Source organism: Marmota marmota, unplaced genomic scaffold, assembly GCF_001458135.2.
Source record: "Marmota marmota marmota unplaced genomic scaffold, marMar, whole genome shotgun sequence".
Lineage (NCBI taxonomy): Eukaryota > Metazoa > Chordata > Mammalia > Rodentia > Sciuridae > Marmota > Marmota marmota.
The window spans coordinates 14,813,161-14,832,951 of record NW_025999999.1 but is presented as its reverse complement, the minus strand read 5'-3'; the positions used below and the strand labels follow the sequence as shown (position 1 = coordinate 14,832,951).

The 19,791-nt window shown below is 35.0% G+C and overlaps 2 protein-coding genes across 2 annotated transcripts in view; one reads left to right on the top strand and one right to left on the bottom strand.

The window, feature by feature from the left end:
- Nucleotides 1-2,807, bottom strand: part of Shoc2 (SHOC2 leucine rich repeat scaffold protein) — a 98,550-nt gene extending 95,743 nt beyond the window's left edge. Inside the window, exon 1 of the mRNA XM_015494787.2 lies at nucleotides 2,566-2,807. The gene's annotated coding sequence lies outside the window, so the exon portion shown is untranslated. The remainder of the gene's footprint in view (nucleotides 1-2,565) is intronic.
- On the top strand, nucleotides 2,244-18,828 carry Bbip1 (BBSome interacting protein 1). The gene is given in 5 exon segments (XM_015494786.2): nucleotides 2,244-2,448; nucleotides 3,383-3,460; nucleotides 17,742-17,819; nucleotides 18,502-18,647; nucleotides 18,650-18,828. Coding segments are annotated over 5 exon segments (375 nt in total). The 5' UTR covers nucleotides 2,244-2,396; the 3' UTR covers nucleotides 18,671-18,828.
- The last annotated feature ends 963 nt before the right edge of the window (nucleotides 18,829-19,791 follow it).

Here is a 19,791-nt window from a genome sequence, read left to right as displayed (position 1 = left end):
TTTAAAATAATGCAGTTATATATTTTAGAATGTAAGTTTTTCAGATATATGCATTTCCCTTCAACCTGTACTGATGAGCAAGAACATTTCACAACATTCCATAATATATCCAGTTCAAGCATACCACAGGTTATTTGTAACCATGAAATTTTTCAGGATTTTAAAAGTCAAGTTTAGACAGGGAAGTAGGAATATACAAAAAATTTAACTACTATATTAAAAAGAGAAAAAAGATTCACAGGGCACAACTTTGATATATTGTAACATGTAAATGAAACAATCAGAAGACAAAACTAAGCACTTAAAATAGGGGATATAAGGATAGCAGACAGTGCATGAAATATAGTTAGGTCTAACAACAATGTCTACCAACTTAATATTTTTTTAGGACTCATTTCTTGAGTATCACATAAAAGTAATGTATCACTTTACTGCTAAATTACAGCCAATGTCTAATTCATCTACAACAAAATATTTTTCAATTTCTTACCAGTCTTATCAGGAAGTATCAAATGATACTTAAATAATTAGATAAAATAATTAGATATTTATTTTATATCTAAATTTCCTCTTAATTGATATTTTATAAACATCCCAAAATTCTTGCACCAAGTCCAAGCCATAAACCTCAGAGCTCACTGAAGGTTTTATCAGTTAACTTTTTGTCTGGTTAGTTACTTTTTTATTGTTTTGGGTGCTTCATCTTGTTGTGTTATAAACAAAGACTTTTTATGTTTTCATACTGATTTTTATGTTTTCTTGATGTGTTATAAACAAAGATTTTTATGTTTTCATACACTGCTGTTAAAGCACTTTAATATTTAATATTCACCCTCCAAAAATATGTATCTTGGTATCTACATATAGAGGGCATTTTTTTTGTCAGAAACAACAGGGTTTATAGTTAAGTCTCTTTAAAAAAAAAAAAAAAAAAAAGTTCTATATTTAATCTGTTTAATGAACTTCCAGAAACATTAAATTACATAATAATGCTAATCTAGCATATAAACAATCATGACCAAAATTTAACTACCTGTTGAACAAAACATTCCAATTTTATTCACCCTCCCCCCACAATCCATTTAGGTAAACTCAGGCAAAAAAAAATATACCAATAACTATTCAGAAGCCATCTTTGGAAGTATTGGTAATTAAAAACCTAAAAAGTAATCCAGCTCTAAACTATTAATATCTTTTAAACATCACTGTTTAATCCATAACAATTTCTAACAAAAGAAGAATTTAGAAACTTGAAAATCATATTAACAAGGAGAGAGAACAAATGTCAACTGAGAAAATGTAATTTTTTTCAAAACAAAACAAGCACCTTAGGGAAATGTAGTACCCTTTACAGATAGGCCATGCCCATAACTTGAAACAGATTAAGAATGTAATTTTATGTTAGTTTAATGTTAGATTTAAGCCATTTGAAAGTTACAAATCTTAGACAAAAAACTTTATACATTTAGATAGACTACAGACAAAAATAATCATAACTATGAATAAATTTTACAGTATACTTTAAATCCAAGTAAGTATAAAAGTCTTTCATGTTCAGTCTAAGTTCCAAACGTTGAGAAGTCATTTATGTACCTCACTCCTAAAAACTATCATTGTCACATAGGAGGGAGGGGGGGGATTTACATTTGGGAAAAAAAATCAAATTTTAAGTGTAAACTTACTGAATGTTACAAATCATAAATAGTTAAGTCTCTTCAAATATATAGTAACAAATAGTTATAAGTGCATGGAGAGGTAAAGGTGGAGATTAATACCCTAATGAACTGAGGCCTTTAAGAAATGAAAACTATTTGTCAGTGTTGATGACAGACCAAAAAAAAAAAAAAAGAAAAGAAAAAAAAAAATCACTTGGTTACAGAAGTATACTCTGAGGGATTACTGTATCAGAAGCTGTTTTTCAGAATCCTAGAGTAGATAGCAGACTGCTCTAATGAAGAGTACAAAATTACACAGGTGTAAACTTAAGAGACTTGATAGTTATGCTGGAGACAATAGTCCACATCTACAACCTAATTTGGNCGCCCCTCCACACACTCTTGCTCCGTCCGCCCCGCCCCACCCCTCCGGCGCGGGCCCGTCACTCGCTAGGGAAGAAAAATAGGCGGAGCCAGGACCGTTGCAACTCCCCAATGAGAGTGAGGCATTGGCGCCAGCTTCCCTCTCTCCGCCCTTTTCCTTTGCTCCACAGCTATACGCCGTCTCCCGCCCACTGGGCGCCGCTGGCTAGTCGAGCCACTGAGTAAGCCTCCGGCAGGGTAGAAAGACGACTCCTAACCGGAAGTTACTGTTGAAGCTAAGGTAGCCATAGTTGACAATGGCAGCAGAAGTTTCCTGGCTTCCGGTCTCCAACATGACGTAGATTTTTCCTTCGCCTAATGTCACCGTTACCCCGGGCAACAGCTGAACGGTCTGGGAAGGGATGCTTCTGTAAGTAGGCCCAAAGACGGACCCTAGGTGACCAGACAATGTTAGACAAGTAAATTTATACTCAAGATTGCGTTTAGTTTCCTTGCCCTTATTTTGCTGAGACGTCCGGTCACTTACCTAGGTGGACAACAGTTTGGGGCTCCGAAAATCCCTCTCCTGTCCGGAAGTTGCATTTAGCACTTCCCAGTAGAGTCATCGCAGAGGGGTGGGAATAGTTTCCACCGCCCAACGCCGCGAGGAGTGCCTATTCTTGGCAGGAATTGCAAGGCGAGGTGAGAGTCCCCGGGCCCCACCCACAGGGATGGCTGAGGTCGACGGTCCCTGGGACATTGGAACACTGAGAAGGTAAGCGGGTGTCGGGGCCACTTCCGCTGGAAGAAGGTTTTCTTTCCGGCTGGCTCGGCAGTCCGCCCTCCCTCCGCCCCTCTGAGGTTCCCTTTGGGGCCCGACCGCTCGACAGATCGCATAATCCTAGCTCAAGTTGCCCGGCCAGAGGGCCCCAACCGGGTTAGAGCGCGGACTGTACAGCGGAGCTGGGGTGTGGGGACGGCTGGAACAAATTGGAACTCCTGACCACGCCCCCTCTTTTCTATTAAGTATGGTAATTCCATTCCCTCATCTTTGGAGAATGGAGAATTCGGGAGCTGAGGAAATCATTTTCCACTCCCAGCTGTAAAAAAGATGATTTCCCCAGCACCACGGCAAGACTTCTAAGTCTTATTTCCTCGTCCCTTGTCCCCTTCTAATTTTACTTTCTTTTTCTTGTCTCTTGTTTCTTTGTAAGCTTTAACTGAAGTTCTGGATAAGATATGCTGCCCTAATCCTGTGAGTTTACTATATGTTAAACAACTTAATGCTCGTGAATATTCGTAAAATTATCCTATGACTTTTACAAGGCTAATCTTGACATTATATTATGTAGTTCCTTCCGTAGGCTTCAGTCAAGAACTCCGACATCTTGATATTACCAGATTGAATGCTGTAACAGCAAGAAAACGACCAGAACTTTCAGGTAAATTGAAAATTGATTGTATCTAGCTAGTCCACAACGAGTGCAAATCTGCCCTCTTTTACCTCATTTCTCCCTCCTTAGTACTCATGCTTCAGCCACAATGAACTAATCATGTTTCTTTTGAGGTTAATTATTGTTGTAGCAATGACCTTTTGGATTGAGCATCCATGATTCTATTATCCTTAGAGATGTGTTTCCAGATTCTTCCCAACAGGAAGTAATTTTCTTTGAACTTATCTAAGCACTTTTTGTACATCTTTATGCCGATCACTGTTTTTAACTTCACTACCATGTGTTACCTAAATAGAATGGTTTTGTCAGATTCATCAGCCTATTATTTCACCCAGCATATACTACTTTGATACTTAGAAAATGATTGGATATGTTGGGTGTCTCCAAAATGCCCAAGACACTGCTAACCAAGCTTTCTGTTTTCTCTATTTATTACAAATTCTGCGTAGTCCCTGTTATTTAACTTACACTTTGGTTTCCCCTTTGAAGTCTTATCAGTATGATTTTTTCCCAAATGTTTTATCATAAAAAAGTGCATACATTTAAAAACTAAAAGAATGTATAATAAACATTCGTATTCCCTTCACTTATTCAGTAATTAATATTTTGACATATTTATTTCATCCCTCAATTTAGAACTGACCCCCATGCTTCTTCTCCCTGAGAATAATAATATTTTTAAGTGTTTGAGCCAAAGTGGTTTGTTGGGTTTTGTTTGTTTGTTTGTTTTTAAAGACGTCTCTTTTTTTGTTATTTCTTAATAACAAAATTAACCCAGAGGCTTAAGTTTAACATTTTTTGCAGGAATACCAGACAGTATTCATATTTTTCCAATCATGATTAAACTTTCTCAGCTGTACTACATATACCATTGTCGTTAGTTGCTGTTAAATCCATCCTACTTAGCACATAAAGAATTTGGCATTTAATCCTCCTGTGTATGAATAAGTTAGTGATTTCAGCTGGCAACCTAGACTGCCTACATTTAATAAAAGTTGCTGCTACTTTGCCTCTACTTGGAGCTGATGTATTGTAATCTGCAGCAAAGTGTACTGATGTCAGCATAGTTTCATGAGTTTCAACTTCTGGCAGACTGCTGTTGAAAGATGTGTGGGCCCTGTAATTCAAATACAGATGAATCTTGATGTTATCAATGCAGATACCAAAGCAACTGTTGCCCATCTGGCCATGATCCAATTTAGGCAATATTATTTTTCCTCCTGAAAAATTTTCTTGCAAGTTTTAATTGGTCCTAGTGTTTTTTGTGATAGCTTTTGGTACCATTAAGCAGAGCCTATTAAAAATTGCAACATCAAGATTATACTTAACACTTGGTTCATTAGGAACATTCTATCCAATGGAGAGTGTGTTATTAGTGGAATTTACTTCATAATCATAAGAAGAGAACTCCCATGACTGTCAGGTTTCTTTTCTGAATACAAGTCTACCCTAGACTTGTATTTCATCTTGAAAGATGAGTGAACGGAGGAAAGTGCACTAAAGCCCAAGAAAATAGTCTGAGAGGGCAAAATCTTTTAGATTAATATTGAATGTTTTTACCCATCATATTGAAATTTAAAATAATGCACTTGATCAGTTGCTTTCTTAGGTAGAAGGAAATTTGTTCATGTGGGACTATGAAAAATTTTTGTTTTGTTTTTGAGACAGTACTGTTTTGCCTTGGCTGATCTTAAACTCCAGGGCTAAAGCAGTCCTTCTGCCTCAGCTTCCCAAGTAGCTGGGATTACAGGCACATGCCATCATGCCCAGTTATATAATAAAATTTTAGCTGACTCTGGATTCAAGAAACAGAAAATAATATATCAAACTATAGAGACAATTTAGAATCAGATCTGGGTTTCAGGAACAGGATTATATTCACTGGCTGGGTGACCCTGAACAGTTTATTCATTCTCTTTATTATCTATAAAATAGAGCCTTAAAATCTCTTATATTGTTGAACAGAGTTAATTCAAACATATGTAAAATGCATTAGCTTGGTTTATAGCACATGGAATGTGGTCAGAGTATGATAGTTATTAGTAACTTCTAAAGTAGTCCAATATGGGCATATAGTAGGCATTAAATATTTACTGAGTATATTACTAAATCTAAGATAGTTCTCCAAGTTTAATTATGAAGAATCTAATTAAAAATCAAAGATTCTGATTCAGTAATTCTGATTTCTGGAGAGCTTGAGAAAAATCTATATTTTTAATAATAGTCCAAGGGATTTTGATGCAGATGATTTGAGGAGCAGGTTTTGAGAATACGTGTGTACAATTCTCTTTGCTTGCATACTATTGAAATAGCTAACTATTTCAAGTACTAAGCAAATACTTTTTCTAAAGATTAATTGCCAGTATTCTTAAGACTTCTGTCTAGTACTGAATTTTGAAGCCTAGGAGAGGTCATTAGGAAAAGGCATTTTGTATTAAGTAGGATATGTCATTTTCTACTAACTTTATAGTACTGTCTGCTACTGGAGTATACCAGAGCCAAAAGCATCATTCAAATTCTCCCACACCAGTTCCCATTCTGAGACCTAGACATATTTCAGACACTAGACCTCACACATTTTATTCGCTTGAGTCTGAATTAATTAACCAAATTACCATGTTATAACATTTTCTACCAGCAGATTCCAGATAGAAAAGAAAATACTATGGACTCCAACTCTATGACATATGATGTTACTTGGCATCTCCAGATGAACATTATCAATCCATTAAGCACTCTGCTAGCATGTGGGCAGTTGCTTGAGGGAGTGTTACTACTTTGCTGAAAAACATGTTCTTTCTGGGCTCCCCCTTTCACCTTTTTCTCAATTTATATCCAAAAATTTGCTATGCTTTTGAAAATTCATTTGTCGGTCAACCTTAAGTCTTGGATAAGACAAAAGAGTTTTTTTGGTTGGGTTGTTTTTTTTTTAAAAAAAAACAGTAAAACATCATCTTTTTCTTAGACACATTTACATCTATAGGTGGCCCATTAAACCAAGATCGTTCTGAAGAAACAATCTATAGGATCAACACACTGTCTTAAAGGGCCAGAAAAAGATACAAACAAACAAACAAACAAAAAACATAATGATAGAGAGGATCCCCAAACCATGGCCGACAGATGGGAACCTTTAAAACAGACCAGATAGGGGAAAAAAAATCTCCTTAAGTTCCCAACTCCCACTTAACCATGACTTCTACACCAGTGATGCCACAGATGTCCCCACAAGGGGACCAGATGCTCCCACAAAGGGGAACCAGAAGTGTAGAATCAAGGGTCTCTGTGTGCACACCGCGGGAGCTTATCAAATGGCCAACATGTCATGACTTTACTGTATTCAGTTTCCTTTTTCCTCAAAGTAGAATGAGGTGGAGCAATCCTTACAGTGCAGGGAAGGAAGGCGGGAGTTCCTCTAAGCAGAAGGGGCTTCGGCAGCTGCTGAGTGTCCCTCAGTCCCTCCCTCTACTTACAGGAAGAGCTTTTCTGGTTCAGTTCAACCCCAGGCATATTCACCCATTTCTTAACTTTACAGTAGTCAGCTCTCAAAAAGTTCACCTTACATCCTTGGCATGGAACTATAGTTGCTTGGAGTGCCAGGCCTGCCTAAGAAAGCTGAGCAGGGGCTGCTCTGGGGTCCCATCTGGTTCGCCAATATTTGTAACCGAAAGTTTGGTCCCTGTCCCCAATGCTAATTTAAATAATGAGTGCGTGGTTTTGAGGAAAAGGAAAAAGAAGTTTTATTGCTTTACTAGCAAAGGAGAAACACAGGGGACTCCTGTCCCAAAGTCTGACTCTGACAAAAGTTTTGTTGTTATTATTCCTACCATTCCTGCTTTGCCCATTTACAATGTGCACTAAGCAGACTGAATTTTCTTCAAAGGAACTAACAATAAATATTCACAAGAGAAAAATTCCCTTAATGTGCTTTATATAAATAGTATTGCTCCTGGTACCTCCTTTAGATCCCAGAGTATTTTTGTTTCTCAGTGCCCACTAGGCCAGGCACAGTGGTTTGTACCTGTAATCCCAGCTACTTGGAAGGCTAAGTGAGGAGATTTGCTTGAAATGAGGAAGGATTTCAGTACGAACCTGAACAACCGTAGCTAAACACCCCCCAACACCTCAAAAAAAAAAGATAATCAGTGCCCACTAAAAATTTAAAAATAAGATAGTTTGGGATATAATATATTGCAGTGGCTCTATATTTTACTGTAGTTGGAAAGTCACATAACTTTAATGTCTAGGCAGGTAAGGTTTAAAAAAAGGGAGGGGAGGAGCAGTAGTAAGGACCTACGAATTTGAGAGCACATGCTTACGGAACTGGGATATCACTTTCTAGCCCTAGCACAGTTTTGCTATGCAGGAATGTGAGCTTGGTATTGCCAGATTTGTCAGGTAGAGCTAAAATTTGGATTTTATATGAAATCTGCATATGGTTCAAATAGTTTTAAAACTTCTAACAAGGCAGCAAATCATTTAACTGGATATGACCATAGGTCACCAGCTTATGACATTAGAGTTTCTTACATGAAAACTTGATTTTGCTCTGAGAATCTCAGAATGCTTTTGAGAATCTTTCTTTTTCTCCTCCATATTTCAGGTGCCATTAAATCCCTAAGCAACAAATCACTTATCTCCATCAAAAATTCAAGATAAATTCAAAGAATTGAACAGCAAGCTTCTATTCCCTTGATTATAATTTCATATATTTTTATTATTTACTAACCACTTAAAAGACTTCACATTTTTTCAGCATTGAATTATAAAATAGGTTTACTTATCATATTTTCAAAAATGCTTAAAATTTGGCAGCCCATGCTGCTTTAAATTTAAATAAGTAAAACAGGTTTTTAGAGGGAAAATACCTTTAAATAGATCATGCTGTTTTATACGTAACATGGTGTTTTATAAATATTTCTAGAGTCAGAATGTACCTAAATTAGGAGGCTGGGTTTGTGGCTCAGTGGTAGAGTGCCTGCCTAGCACATGTGAAGCACTGGGTTCAATCCTCAGTACCATATAAAAATAAATAGATAGATAAAAATGTATCATGTCCATCTACAACTAAAAAAAAAAAGAAGAAGGTACCTTAGTAGTAATCTAGAACAAGTCCTTTATTATATGAAAATTAGACCTGGAATAGTAAATGTCATACTGTATTTCTAGGTACTTTTATATCCACTTTTTGCTTGAACCGTGTTATGAGGAAACCAAGCCTCTGATTAGTTAAGAAATGTATTCAATGTCACACAGCTAGTTATCAGTGTGTACCCCATTTAAAGAATAAATATAGAATAGATTGATGGGGGTGGGGACACTCTGGTGGAAGCCTTTAAGTCATACATTGGATTTTATTCTCATAACTTATTTTAAACACTTGGAACCCTGGAATATTCTGAAGCATTTCATCTCAGACTTGAAAAAATAGGATTTTATACAATTAAGATAAGCTAATGAGTTAAGATAAAATAGTGGGGGAGGGATGACAGTGAAGACCTAATAACAGGTTAGAATTAAGGATGATAACCCATTATTCACCATGGGGCTCCTAATAAAAATCAAGTGGAGTATGGAGACCTAGTGTGACCTATGAGGATACTTTTAAAAACAGATCCACATCCTGTCCTTAACATTTTTAGAAACCAAGACTTGTCTTTGCCATCCACAGTGTTTTTGTTTTAATGTTTCTGTTCCATATATGTGTACTTTGAGTTAACCAGGAATGGAGTTTGGATTTTAGTAATCTTATTCCCTTCTTTTTTCCCCTTGTATGACTACAGCCTACATTTTCCGGATGGTTAGATGAAAAAACAGGGTGTAATCTAAAGCTGATAGTCCTATTCAGCTATTTAACACATGATCTTGGTCTAATCAGTACACTCTCATGTGAGCTATGACACAAGCTCTCATGTAATCTGATAGAACATGATGAAGAGAAACACAAAACATAAGCTTTTAAAGTGCTGCATATTAAAATAAAAATTGAGATTTGAAAGTTCCAATTGTATATTCTTTTAAAAGTAATATTTAGGGATAAGGATATTTACTCAGTGATAAGAGCACTCACTTACCATGCATGAGGCCCTGGGTTTGATTCCTAGCACTGCCACCACCACCACCACCCCTACAAAAAAAGAAACTTAATGCTATAAACAACATCCATAGTCAAAAAGCAGTTTTTGCTCCTAAGAGATTGCTTTCAGGGTGATATCAAACATGACAACTGGAATGCAAAATCCACAAAATAAGAAGAGGGAAAGAAAAAGAACAGTTTATTAGACGTATACATTGGTCTGGTTGTTGCACTCACAAAGGAAAAACAAAGTTCTTTTAGTCAATATGCTGCACTTATTTTTTTTAATCTACATCATTCCTAAGATTTACTATTTGACACACATAGTTTATTTTCATCCTCCTTTGTAAAGGTCATTAATAGCTTTATAATTGTCCATTCCAGAAGATATGTTACTTCAAAATTCATTTGTTTCTATTCATCATCTACTCTCCTGTTATCTTTTTAACTTCTTAAATGTTGGTTTTCCTTTGGTGGGTCTCCACACTAAAGTACTTGGGGTCTCTAGATCATTCTTCCAGATCCAATATAGAAAGAACTGAAAAGGAATTAAACTTTGGAGTAAGGCAGATACACGTTCAAAGTCCGTTTCTCTACTTGCCAAGTATGTGATATTGGACAAGATAATTTTTCTTAGGCCTTAATCTGTTAAATGTAATAATTTATGTATATATAAGGAGGGATACTCTGAGAGGCAGGTGGGAGCATGGGTTATTCAATTCTAAAACCACCTTTTAGGCAATGAGAGCTATTCTAAGATTACTATAGAATGTCCCTTAAAATGTCCTACAGGGTTAAGTACATGACTTTCACAAACACTGTGCCATTATGGCTATTCTTAAGGAAACTAAAATTTAAGAGACACTAAGCAAGACTGAAGGGAAAAACCTAAGGTAAATGGTGAATACGTTTTAGGACAATATGCCTGTAGAGAGAATGGGTAGAAAATTCTAAAGTGCTCCTGCTTACCTGAAGATTTTTCTTTATTCTATTTTAGTGATAAGCCTCCATAACGTATACATGTTAATAGATATTTTTTTCTGAGAATCTAATCTTATGACAACATTGTAGTGATACAAATACAGTAAGAATTGCTGGCATTCATTGAGCTCCCATCAAATGCCACAGACTAATGTAATGGCTTTATATGAATTATATCCTCAGTACACTAACTTTCTCAAGTTGATGCCATTACAAGCTTTTATTTTACAAATAACATTGAGACATAAAGTTAACTGACTAATCTGACTTTGGATACTTTTCTCAACTGCTACACTATATTCTTGTCTCTCTTTTCCACTAAACCCACCATCTTTTTCCATTCTTGGGTGATTAAGTCTACTTGTATAACTGACTACTGTGTCATTGATTCTGAACCTCAAATTTTTACCTTCAAATTAGACTTCCACACTTGGTGAGTCTGAACTTAATTCATGGTATTCATCTTCTCCCCTGTATTCTCAACTCGAATTAATATCTGCGCTACCCACTAGCTCATCTCAGTCATCCTTGATCATTTCCTTATCACCCAAAAGGGAAAGAAGGGGTTGGTGGGTGGCAAAGTGGAGGACATTTGAATCTCAACTTGTACCTTTCTTCCATCTTCTCTTTTTTTTTTTTTTTTTTCCCCCAAACCAGAACCATTGGCTTTATTTGGGAACTTATTAGACAGGCAAATTGGAAACTCTGGGTGTGGAGCCCGATATTGGATATTTTTTTTTTTAATTTTTTATTGTTGGTTGTTCAAAACATTACATAGTTCTTGATATATCTCTTTTTAATGTTATCAGATTTAGTTCAAAAATTCATCATCTTATCTAAATAGGAAAACAGCTTCCTTACTGATCTCCTTGCCTCTACTGTCTCTTGTGAGTTTTCATTTATTTTGTCTAGAATATGTCTCCCAAAAGTGAATCATGTCACAGACCACTTAGAGCAATCCAATTAGCTCTCTCCATCTATAGGATATAAAGTCCAAATTCAAAGGCATAGTGTTAAAGGCCTCCATTTAGCCCATCACAGTACCTGATGCTCACTATATGCACACTGGACTCTATATAGACATTTCCTTAGAACTTTGCCTAAAACACTCTCACCTTGTTACATATCCCCTTCTTACCTAGTATGCTCTCACTCTGATACTAGCTCTAATGTCACAGTAATTCTTCAGAGACCATTTATTGTCCCCTAAACTGGGCTAAGTATTCTGTTATTGTTTGACTTTGTATTTTTGAGTGGGGTCTTGCTATGTTGTCCAGACTGGCGTAGAACTCAAGATCCTTCTGCCTCAGGTTTCTGAATATCTCGGATTATGGGCATACTTTTATTAAAGCATATTGTCTTCATCTACAGATTTTTTTTTCCAAGTTTATTTTTCCCCAACTAGCCTACCCCTCAAGGAGAGGAACTAGTTCTTATTCACTGTCTCCCTTATCTAGCTCTGTAGTAGGTACTTTAATGACAGTGTTTATTGATAGAGAAAAATCTGTTTGGATAGGCACTTAAAGACCCAAATTCCTTTTCTTACGTTACATTTATTATTTTTCTACTCTGAAAGAATAATTCCCTTGTCAACTAACCAGCATCCTTTATTATTTCCAGTCTTTACTATCCACTGTTCAATTTCAAATAGAATACAAGGTACAACATTAATTGTAGTCCATAAACTCATCAATTTGTGACCACTTTAGAGATCCATACTTTCTTGAACAAAGGACTACAGACTGTTCTTTCCAAATAGGTAATGGGTGTAAAAGTAAGAGCTTAATGAAAGATTCTGTTTAAAGGTCATCTCTCCTATTGGTCCACAAGATTCAAATCCAAGACACAAGAGCAAACTTAATCATAACAAATTATAAATCTTTATTTTCACAGCCTGAAAGGTCCTATTATTATTGATTACTTTTGTTTTTATGAAGATGGTTGCCTAATGATAATCTATTGTGTGTAATACTCTGGGATCTATTCTTATCTTTAAAATATTTCAGTGGCTTTTCTTATTTCCTTTAAAATCAATTCAGTTATGATTTGGTTTTCCAGACTGGTTGAAAATAACTTTTTTTAACATCACTCCCCTCCACTTCCATAATACACCCTGGGGTTTGAGTTGTTCCTTTGTCTCTTTGCAGCATCTGTTACCTGCATCTGAAATTGCTCTCTTAATCATCTCTGCCCTTCACAGTTGCTCCAAATTTTTGTTCACATGGCATTTTTACATAGATTTCTAAGTGTAGAACTTTTATATTAACATTGCATTATGGCTGTTTATGTGCCTATTTCTTCTCCCTTGCCCTGGTTCTAGGATTCTCAAACCTAGAGATTATGCCTTAGTCTGACTGGACTTAATTTCAATATAAAATGTATTGCCATATAAATACTTAAGTTTTGTTCTTAACCTTTTATTAATAAGAGATGTTAATATACGAATATAGAAATAAAGCTCAAAAATAAGCATTAGTTAACATTTTGGCCCGAAAGACTTGAATATACTTGAATCTCAAAACTCCCCACTTAAGAAATTCCTTGTGATATGAGACAAGAATAGTTGTAATTCTTGCCAAATCCCCCAAAACTATGCAAAAAAGATTTTCTCCTAAGAAATTTAAATGATTCCTTTAAATGCAAGTTTTGTCCAAGGTGGTCTAAATTTTTCACTTAGTAGTCTTGTGTTGATCTTTAAAATAAATTATATTCAGAATGTGGCCTGTACTAATTTCAAAATTAGTTATTTGTGAACAGTGGCATTCTTCTTAAATTTGCTTAGTCCATTGCATCATATTAGACATACCACATTTAAAATGACATTACAAAGTATGTTCTAATGAGTTTTGGTCCCATAAAAGAACTTTCAAAAGATTCCAGGATCAAATAAGTTTTAGAAATGATACAAAATGATATTCAGTGCTCCAATTGGAGATTAATCACAATAATTTCTAGAAAGTCCTGCTGTTAAAAAAAAAAAAAGGGTTTTTTCCCCCTTCCCAAGTCTCTCAAATTTACGAACTATGAAATCTCAGAAATGTCCATTAACATCTCTAAGAACTTGGGTGATTTATTGTATAGATCAGCAATATTTATAGCAGGGTTCACAAAACCTTCAAGATATCTGAAGAGGGGAATGGAGGTAAGCAAGGTTAAGGGTAATCAATTTCCAGATCCTAAACTTCCATGTTTATTTGGTCTTTGCTGACACTGAATTCCCTGATAAAATGGGCCTGTGCATAAACCCACATGCTTAATCTTATTTCTCATCTCCCCTTTCACAATCATCAAAGATGTTAGCAAGGAAAGGTTTCTTTCTAATCCTATGTAGAAATTTTTCTATGATGAAATGCTCCAGGGGGTAAAAATCTATTAGGAGCCAAATAGACCAAAGTGAACATTATAACTCTAGTAATACAAACGAAGAGCCAGGTTCTATTCTAAATTTATAAACATTTCTTGCAACAAAGAAGAGTAATTAAAATATCAAGCAAGAAACCATTACATTAAAGTTGAAATGGAAAAAGATCTGGGAAGAAAAAGAATAATATAAAATTTCTGATTTAAAAAAGCTTCATTTTTTAAATTAATGGTAGCTATTATGTTGAATATTTTTGACAATGTTTTTAAATATGCTAAAAATTATATCCTTATAATTACTTAAGCTCATGATAAAAATTTTATGTCAGTTTAGAAATATTTAAAAAGATAGTTTTTCAAAATTTCTTTAGGAGTATGCAATAGAAAATTTGAGGACCATTGTTGGGCACAGTGGCCCATGCCTATAATCCCAGCAACTCAGAGGCTAAGGCAGGAGAATTGCAAGTTCAATGCCATCCTGAGCAACTTAGCAAGATGCTGTCTCAAAAATTTAAAAAAGGTGGGGGGGCTAGAAGTATAGCTCAGTGATAGACTGTCCCCGAGTTCAATCCCCAGTACCACAAAGAACAAACTTTTAAAAAAAGGACTATTGGTGTATCTTCTCAAAAGTTCAGGATACTTTCATGATTTAGACTAATACCAAAAAAAAAAAAAAAAAAAAAAAAATTACTGGAAATTTTTAAGCTTTCCAGATGTATATGATTGATTTTGAAGTAGTTATCCTTCTTAGACATGTCTTCCAGATCTCCTAAAACAGCAAAATATTTCATGACAAACATTTGGTTTTCCTTCAAGTTTTTCTGAAGGTTTTAGACATCCAGCTTAGTTAGCTAGATAGGTTGGCATAACTTTTGCAATGCATGAGCCATCAGAACTATTATCTCTAGGAGAAATAACAAACTTTTAAAGTTTGGGAGGAAAGAAAGAAGGTGATGAGTTAACCCTACTTTTTTTGTAAGCATTAATGTAAGAACAGTTTTACTTCTGCAATTTAATATGTTTTTTTTTTCTTAGAAGGGGCCTTGACAATCTGCATCATTTTTTACTTTGCCATGGCATAGTTTTCCATTCTACAGATATTTCATAATTTATTTAACCTTTGACCTAATAGTGAACATGTAGGTTCATCTGTTGCTCAACATTTTGCTATTCAATGTAATGCTTTAATGAACATGCTTATTATCTTTATACACTTGTGTTATTGTTTTTTTTGGGGGGGGGGCTGATTACTAGGAGTAGAAAGTTTGGGTCAGAAAATTTGTTTACTTTTAGTAGATACACAAAATATCCCTCTAAAAATATTGCTATTACAGAATTCTCTCTCCCCATACTTTCTCTTGATGTGTGGATACTGTCAGACTTTTTACTTTTTGCAATTTCACAACACAACACATGCCTATAGTCCAACCCACAAAAACAGTCTTTGCTTAAGAGTCACCTTAATGAGACCATTAATTTTCCTATTGAAATAACCTCCTCCACTATATCTGAATCCCTTTAAAATATTTTGTTTTTCAATAGCAGTTACATAGTATTCTTTTGTTTCTCTTACCTTACTCCAAGCTGTAAGTTCCAAAAGAGCAAAAGCTTTTGCTTTTTTGTTTTGTTCACTGATTAACAAAACATGTGCCTGGCACATGGTAGGCACTCATTTATTGAATTGAATGACCATTGTAGTTGTATGATACACATAATTTCAGCCATCACTGTGATATTTCTCTTTGATCATGTGTCCCTGGTTTTATATACATCTCACATAACCACTCCTCTCTGAGGAGCAGCCACAATTCCTTCAAACATACTATACCAGAGAAAACACCTATGTTTGGCCAATAGCAGACCACCTGGGAGAAGGAAATAAATGCCTTTTCCTATTCTGGACTCCAAGAGCAGTTAATTATCAAAATAGTACAGCCCAGCCAGTGCTAGCCATCCAACTACCATCTTGCTTATTTTAGCCCTTCCCATCCTGCTTCTCTCCTGCCAATGCCTAAGGGGGTCTAGGGTAAAGATTCATCCCTAGTAGAAACCACTTAGGCAAGTGATTGCACTGGATCTTCCCCACACCAGTCCCAACCCACTCCCTGCCAGTCCTTTGGCCCACACCCTTTCCATTAACAATGGCATCTTAGTCAAACCAAGCACTGAGGTTTGGTAGAGCACCAAGTTTCATTGTTTTTTCTTCAGGCCAGATTTTAGATGTGAAAGAGGCATAGAAAACAGGGTAATTTAATTATGAGTTGGAGTTGCTCACTACATAAAACAATTAAGATTTTAAGTATTTTTTTTTTTACCATTTTAGTATTTTGGTGACAAATATAAAAACATTTAGCTGGTATTTACTTCACCTTTATAAATATCTGTAATATATCCTTTTTAGTGGCAGATCATGTCAGATTTGTACTAAATAAGGGCCTAATATTTTCATTGTGATATCTTTACTGAAAAGTTTAGGTGTTGTTTTTGATAGCTGTATTCAAAGCTGATCAGGAGTCTTCAGTGTTATTAACTTTCAGCCTAACATGGACAAAAAAAGGTAGTGACCATTAGGTAATACTGAAAGGCCTAAGTAATAAGAAAATTAATATAGAATTGTACATCCTAAGGAAATTGCATACTTACCTCATAAAATGAGTTGGTTTATTCCAGGCTTAGGCCCATTTCCCACTTCATCTTCTCTCCCCAACAATAGTATAAAGTTTGATGAAAAATTTCATGAAAGCAAATAGAGGCTCCTCAGGAACTTAAAGACATTTCAGAATAATTATTTGAACAAGAGATGGGAAGAAACTTGGAGGATGGAGAGTAGGAAGCTTTTATTAGGCACGTCAAAGTAGTGGAGCAGGAATGACAAAAGACCAGAAGCAGTTCACTTGATTATAAGTTACAGTGGGTGGAAAAGACGGGCATCAAGCCAGCATCGCCACTTCATAAATAATAAATCTTTCTCCTGTAGTGATGATGTTATGAAAGATGTATGGTAAGATTGCATCAGTATGGTGAAACATCACTAAAAGGGTGGGACTGTCTGGAAAAGCATCTGTATTTGGAAAGGGATCTTTCTACAACTTGTCCAGAACACCTTGAGTATAAGCTAGGATGTAACATTTGGAGCAAATGTTATTGGCCACACTTGGCATGTATGCTGGATATTCATAACTATATTCAGGCTGGTCCTTGAGTGCATGTAGTATGCCTATATTAGAAGAGTAAACTGAACACACTCACTTCTGTTTAGAAGCCAAATTACTGTGTTGCTCCCTTAAAAGATTGTACCTGTATATGCAGTAACATCCTTAGGATGCTTTTCATTTGTAGAAGGTTTAGAAGTAGAAACCAGCTGTTAACTACTAGGAAAAGTGGGAATGTTAGGAAATGTTCACCTACTACTTCCTTTCCTACCTACCTGCCTGATTCATGTATCTTTCCATTACTAGTAATGTTTTTTTGTATCTTTCTCCATTCAGGGAAAGACTATCATTAAATCAAGATGGCTGCATGTAAATGTCTTTTCCTCAGCTGTTTATTAATCATCTTAATCTAAAAAACAAAGCTCTACCAATATTTCCCTACCAAGGGAAAATTTCAAATATTCAGCCTTCCAGTTAACACCACCACTGACTAATAAAAACTGACAAGACCTAGACGCTTCTGTAAACTAACCTTGTTTGAATGAAAAGAACCACAGAAAATAGAGACATTATGCAAGGATAGGGAAGTCCACATTCTACAGAAATTGTGATTTTACTCTTTAAACTAAAATAGAAATGCCTCAAGTAATATACTGGAATATATTTTTGAATACTATTAATAATTGATTTCTCATTGAAGGAAAAAAACGTACTGTATCCAACAATTCAAATATGGCCGAACTGAAGTCAATGTTCCGGGAAGTTCTTCCAAAACAAGGTATCTGCGTCAGTTACTTAGGTCATTATTATAGAGACCTAGAAAGTGATAGTCATTGTCACATAGCAGTGTTAATATTCTAAACACCTACCAATTATTGTGTTCTTTATATCTCATTTACTATCCCCTTTACTGTATACTCTGAGTAGGTTGTACAGGAATTCACTTTTCCCAGTAAAAGAAAAAAAAATGAAGCAGATTCTTATACTTAGAAATATGAAATTTTTCAGTGGAAGTAATAACTTAATGGAATTCACATAAGTAAGGTCTGCAAGTGGGGGGAAAAACCTAAATCAAGTAATAGTAAGAAAAGTTTAAGGCTGAAGTTAAAAATGCAGCAATTTGAATATTTAAATTAATATCATACTTTGGTACATTTTTGTTCATTGTGTATATTCTCCCAAATTGTATTTCAAATTAAACATCTGACACAAAAAGGTATGTTTTATGGTAACTTAGAACCTTGCATACAAAGTTCAAAACTTGTCTTCCTTCACACGCCAATATTAAGAAATGGTACTTATAGAATAGACTTATCTTTCTGGTTACAAGCAAAACACAGTCTAAGATTAGGGGTTTTTCAGTGACAGGTTTTTAGATCTTTATTCTAGCTGCTAATCCAAACCACCTAACACCTGGATTATCTTCCTCAAAATTAATTCTTATTTCTTGTTAAATTTAGGGCAGTTGTCTGTGGAAGATGTAACCACAATGGTGCTGTGTAAACCCAAACTTTTACCCTTAAAATCTCTGACTCTGGAAAAACTGGAAAAAATGCAGCAAGCAGCACAAGATACAATTCACCAACAAGAAATGGCAGAAAAAGAACACAGCAGCAAATAACCCATTGATGAAAACTTATCATAGGGAACCACCCTACCTTGCCTACTTACCTACCACTTAATAACTAGAAAATATTTCTGTATCTGTATGCTGAAAGTGGTATTTAATAAAACTGGTAACATTCATGTTCATATAAATGAAAATAAAATCCCCAAGACTGATAAAACTTGTGAATTTAAATAGTGATTTCTATTGACCACAGTTAAAACTTTGAATTTTCTTTTACTTGTTTTTAGAATTGCAAATTGTTCTTCATTCCTACTGCTATCAGTTTTTTAATTATTGACACAAGTGACTGATTTTTAACTTTTATATACAAAAGATCTTTACATGTTTATTAAATACCGGAATTTAAAGATAACTTCTAATCTCAAAAGTATTTATTTGGGGCTTATACATTACCTAATTTAAAAATTTTTAACCAATTGTGTGTACCATATCATGTTTAATACTATCTTTCCTGACCAGAATGATCCTACCATAACCAAACTGGTTTCTTCACCTATTCTATAATCAGCTAGGCTTTTAATTATACTAATTTTAAGGACTAAAGAATTACATTACTACCTTTATCGTCCAGCTATCAAACCCAATTAAAAGCCTGAAATTGCTTATGATTATATAAGTCTGAGTAATACAGGCTTGAAAGACATGAGGTAAAAAGCTGTACCTAAAACTGTTAATATGTTGCTAAGAATAGTCTTTGTAAATTATTACTAAAAAAAATCCTTGGTTTGCTGCAGTCAATAGGCAGTTTAAATTATTGTAGACATTGAGGCCTTGTTGAGCAATTACGCTCTGTGAAACAGAAACATGATCATTCTTTAGATAATTATTTATCGGCAGCTAGGTTTTTTTTTTCCCCCAAACCATCGGTAAATGTAAAGCTTTCAGTCATTGGAGAATAATTTTGTATAAGCATACCATTTATTATATATATATATATATATATATATATATGTATGTGTGTATATATATACACACACATATATATACATATATACACGTATGTATGTATATATATACACACATATATACACACATTAAATTTCAATAAGCTGTAGATAAGATCAATAAATTATGCATGCATTTTTCCCCATTATAATCTTAAAAGTATTGTACTTTTGAC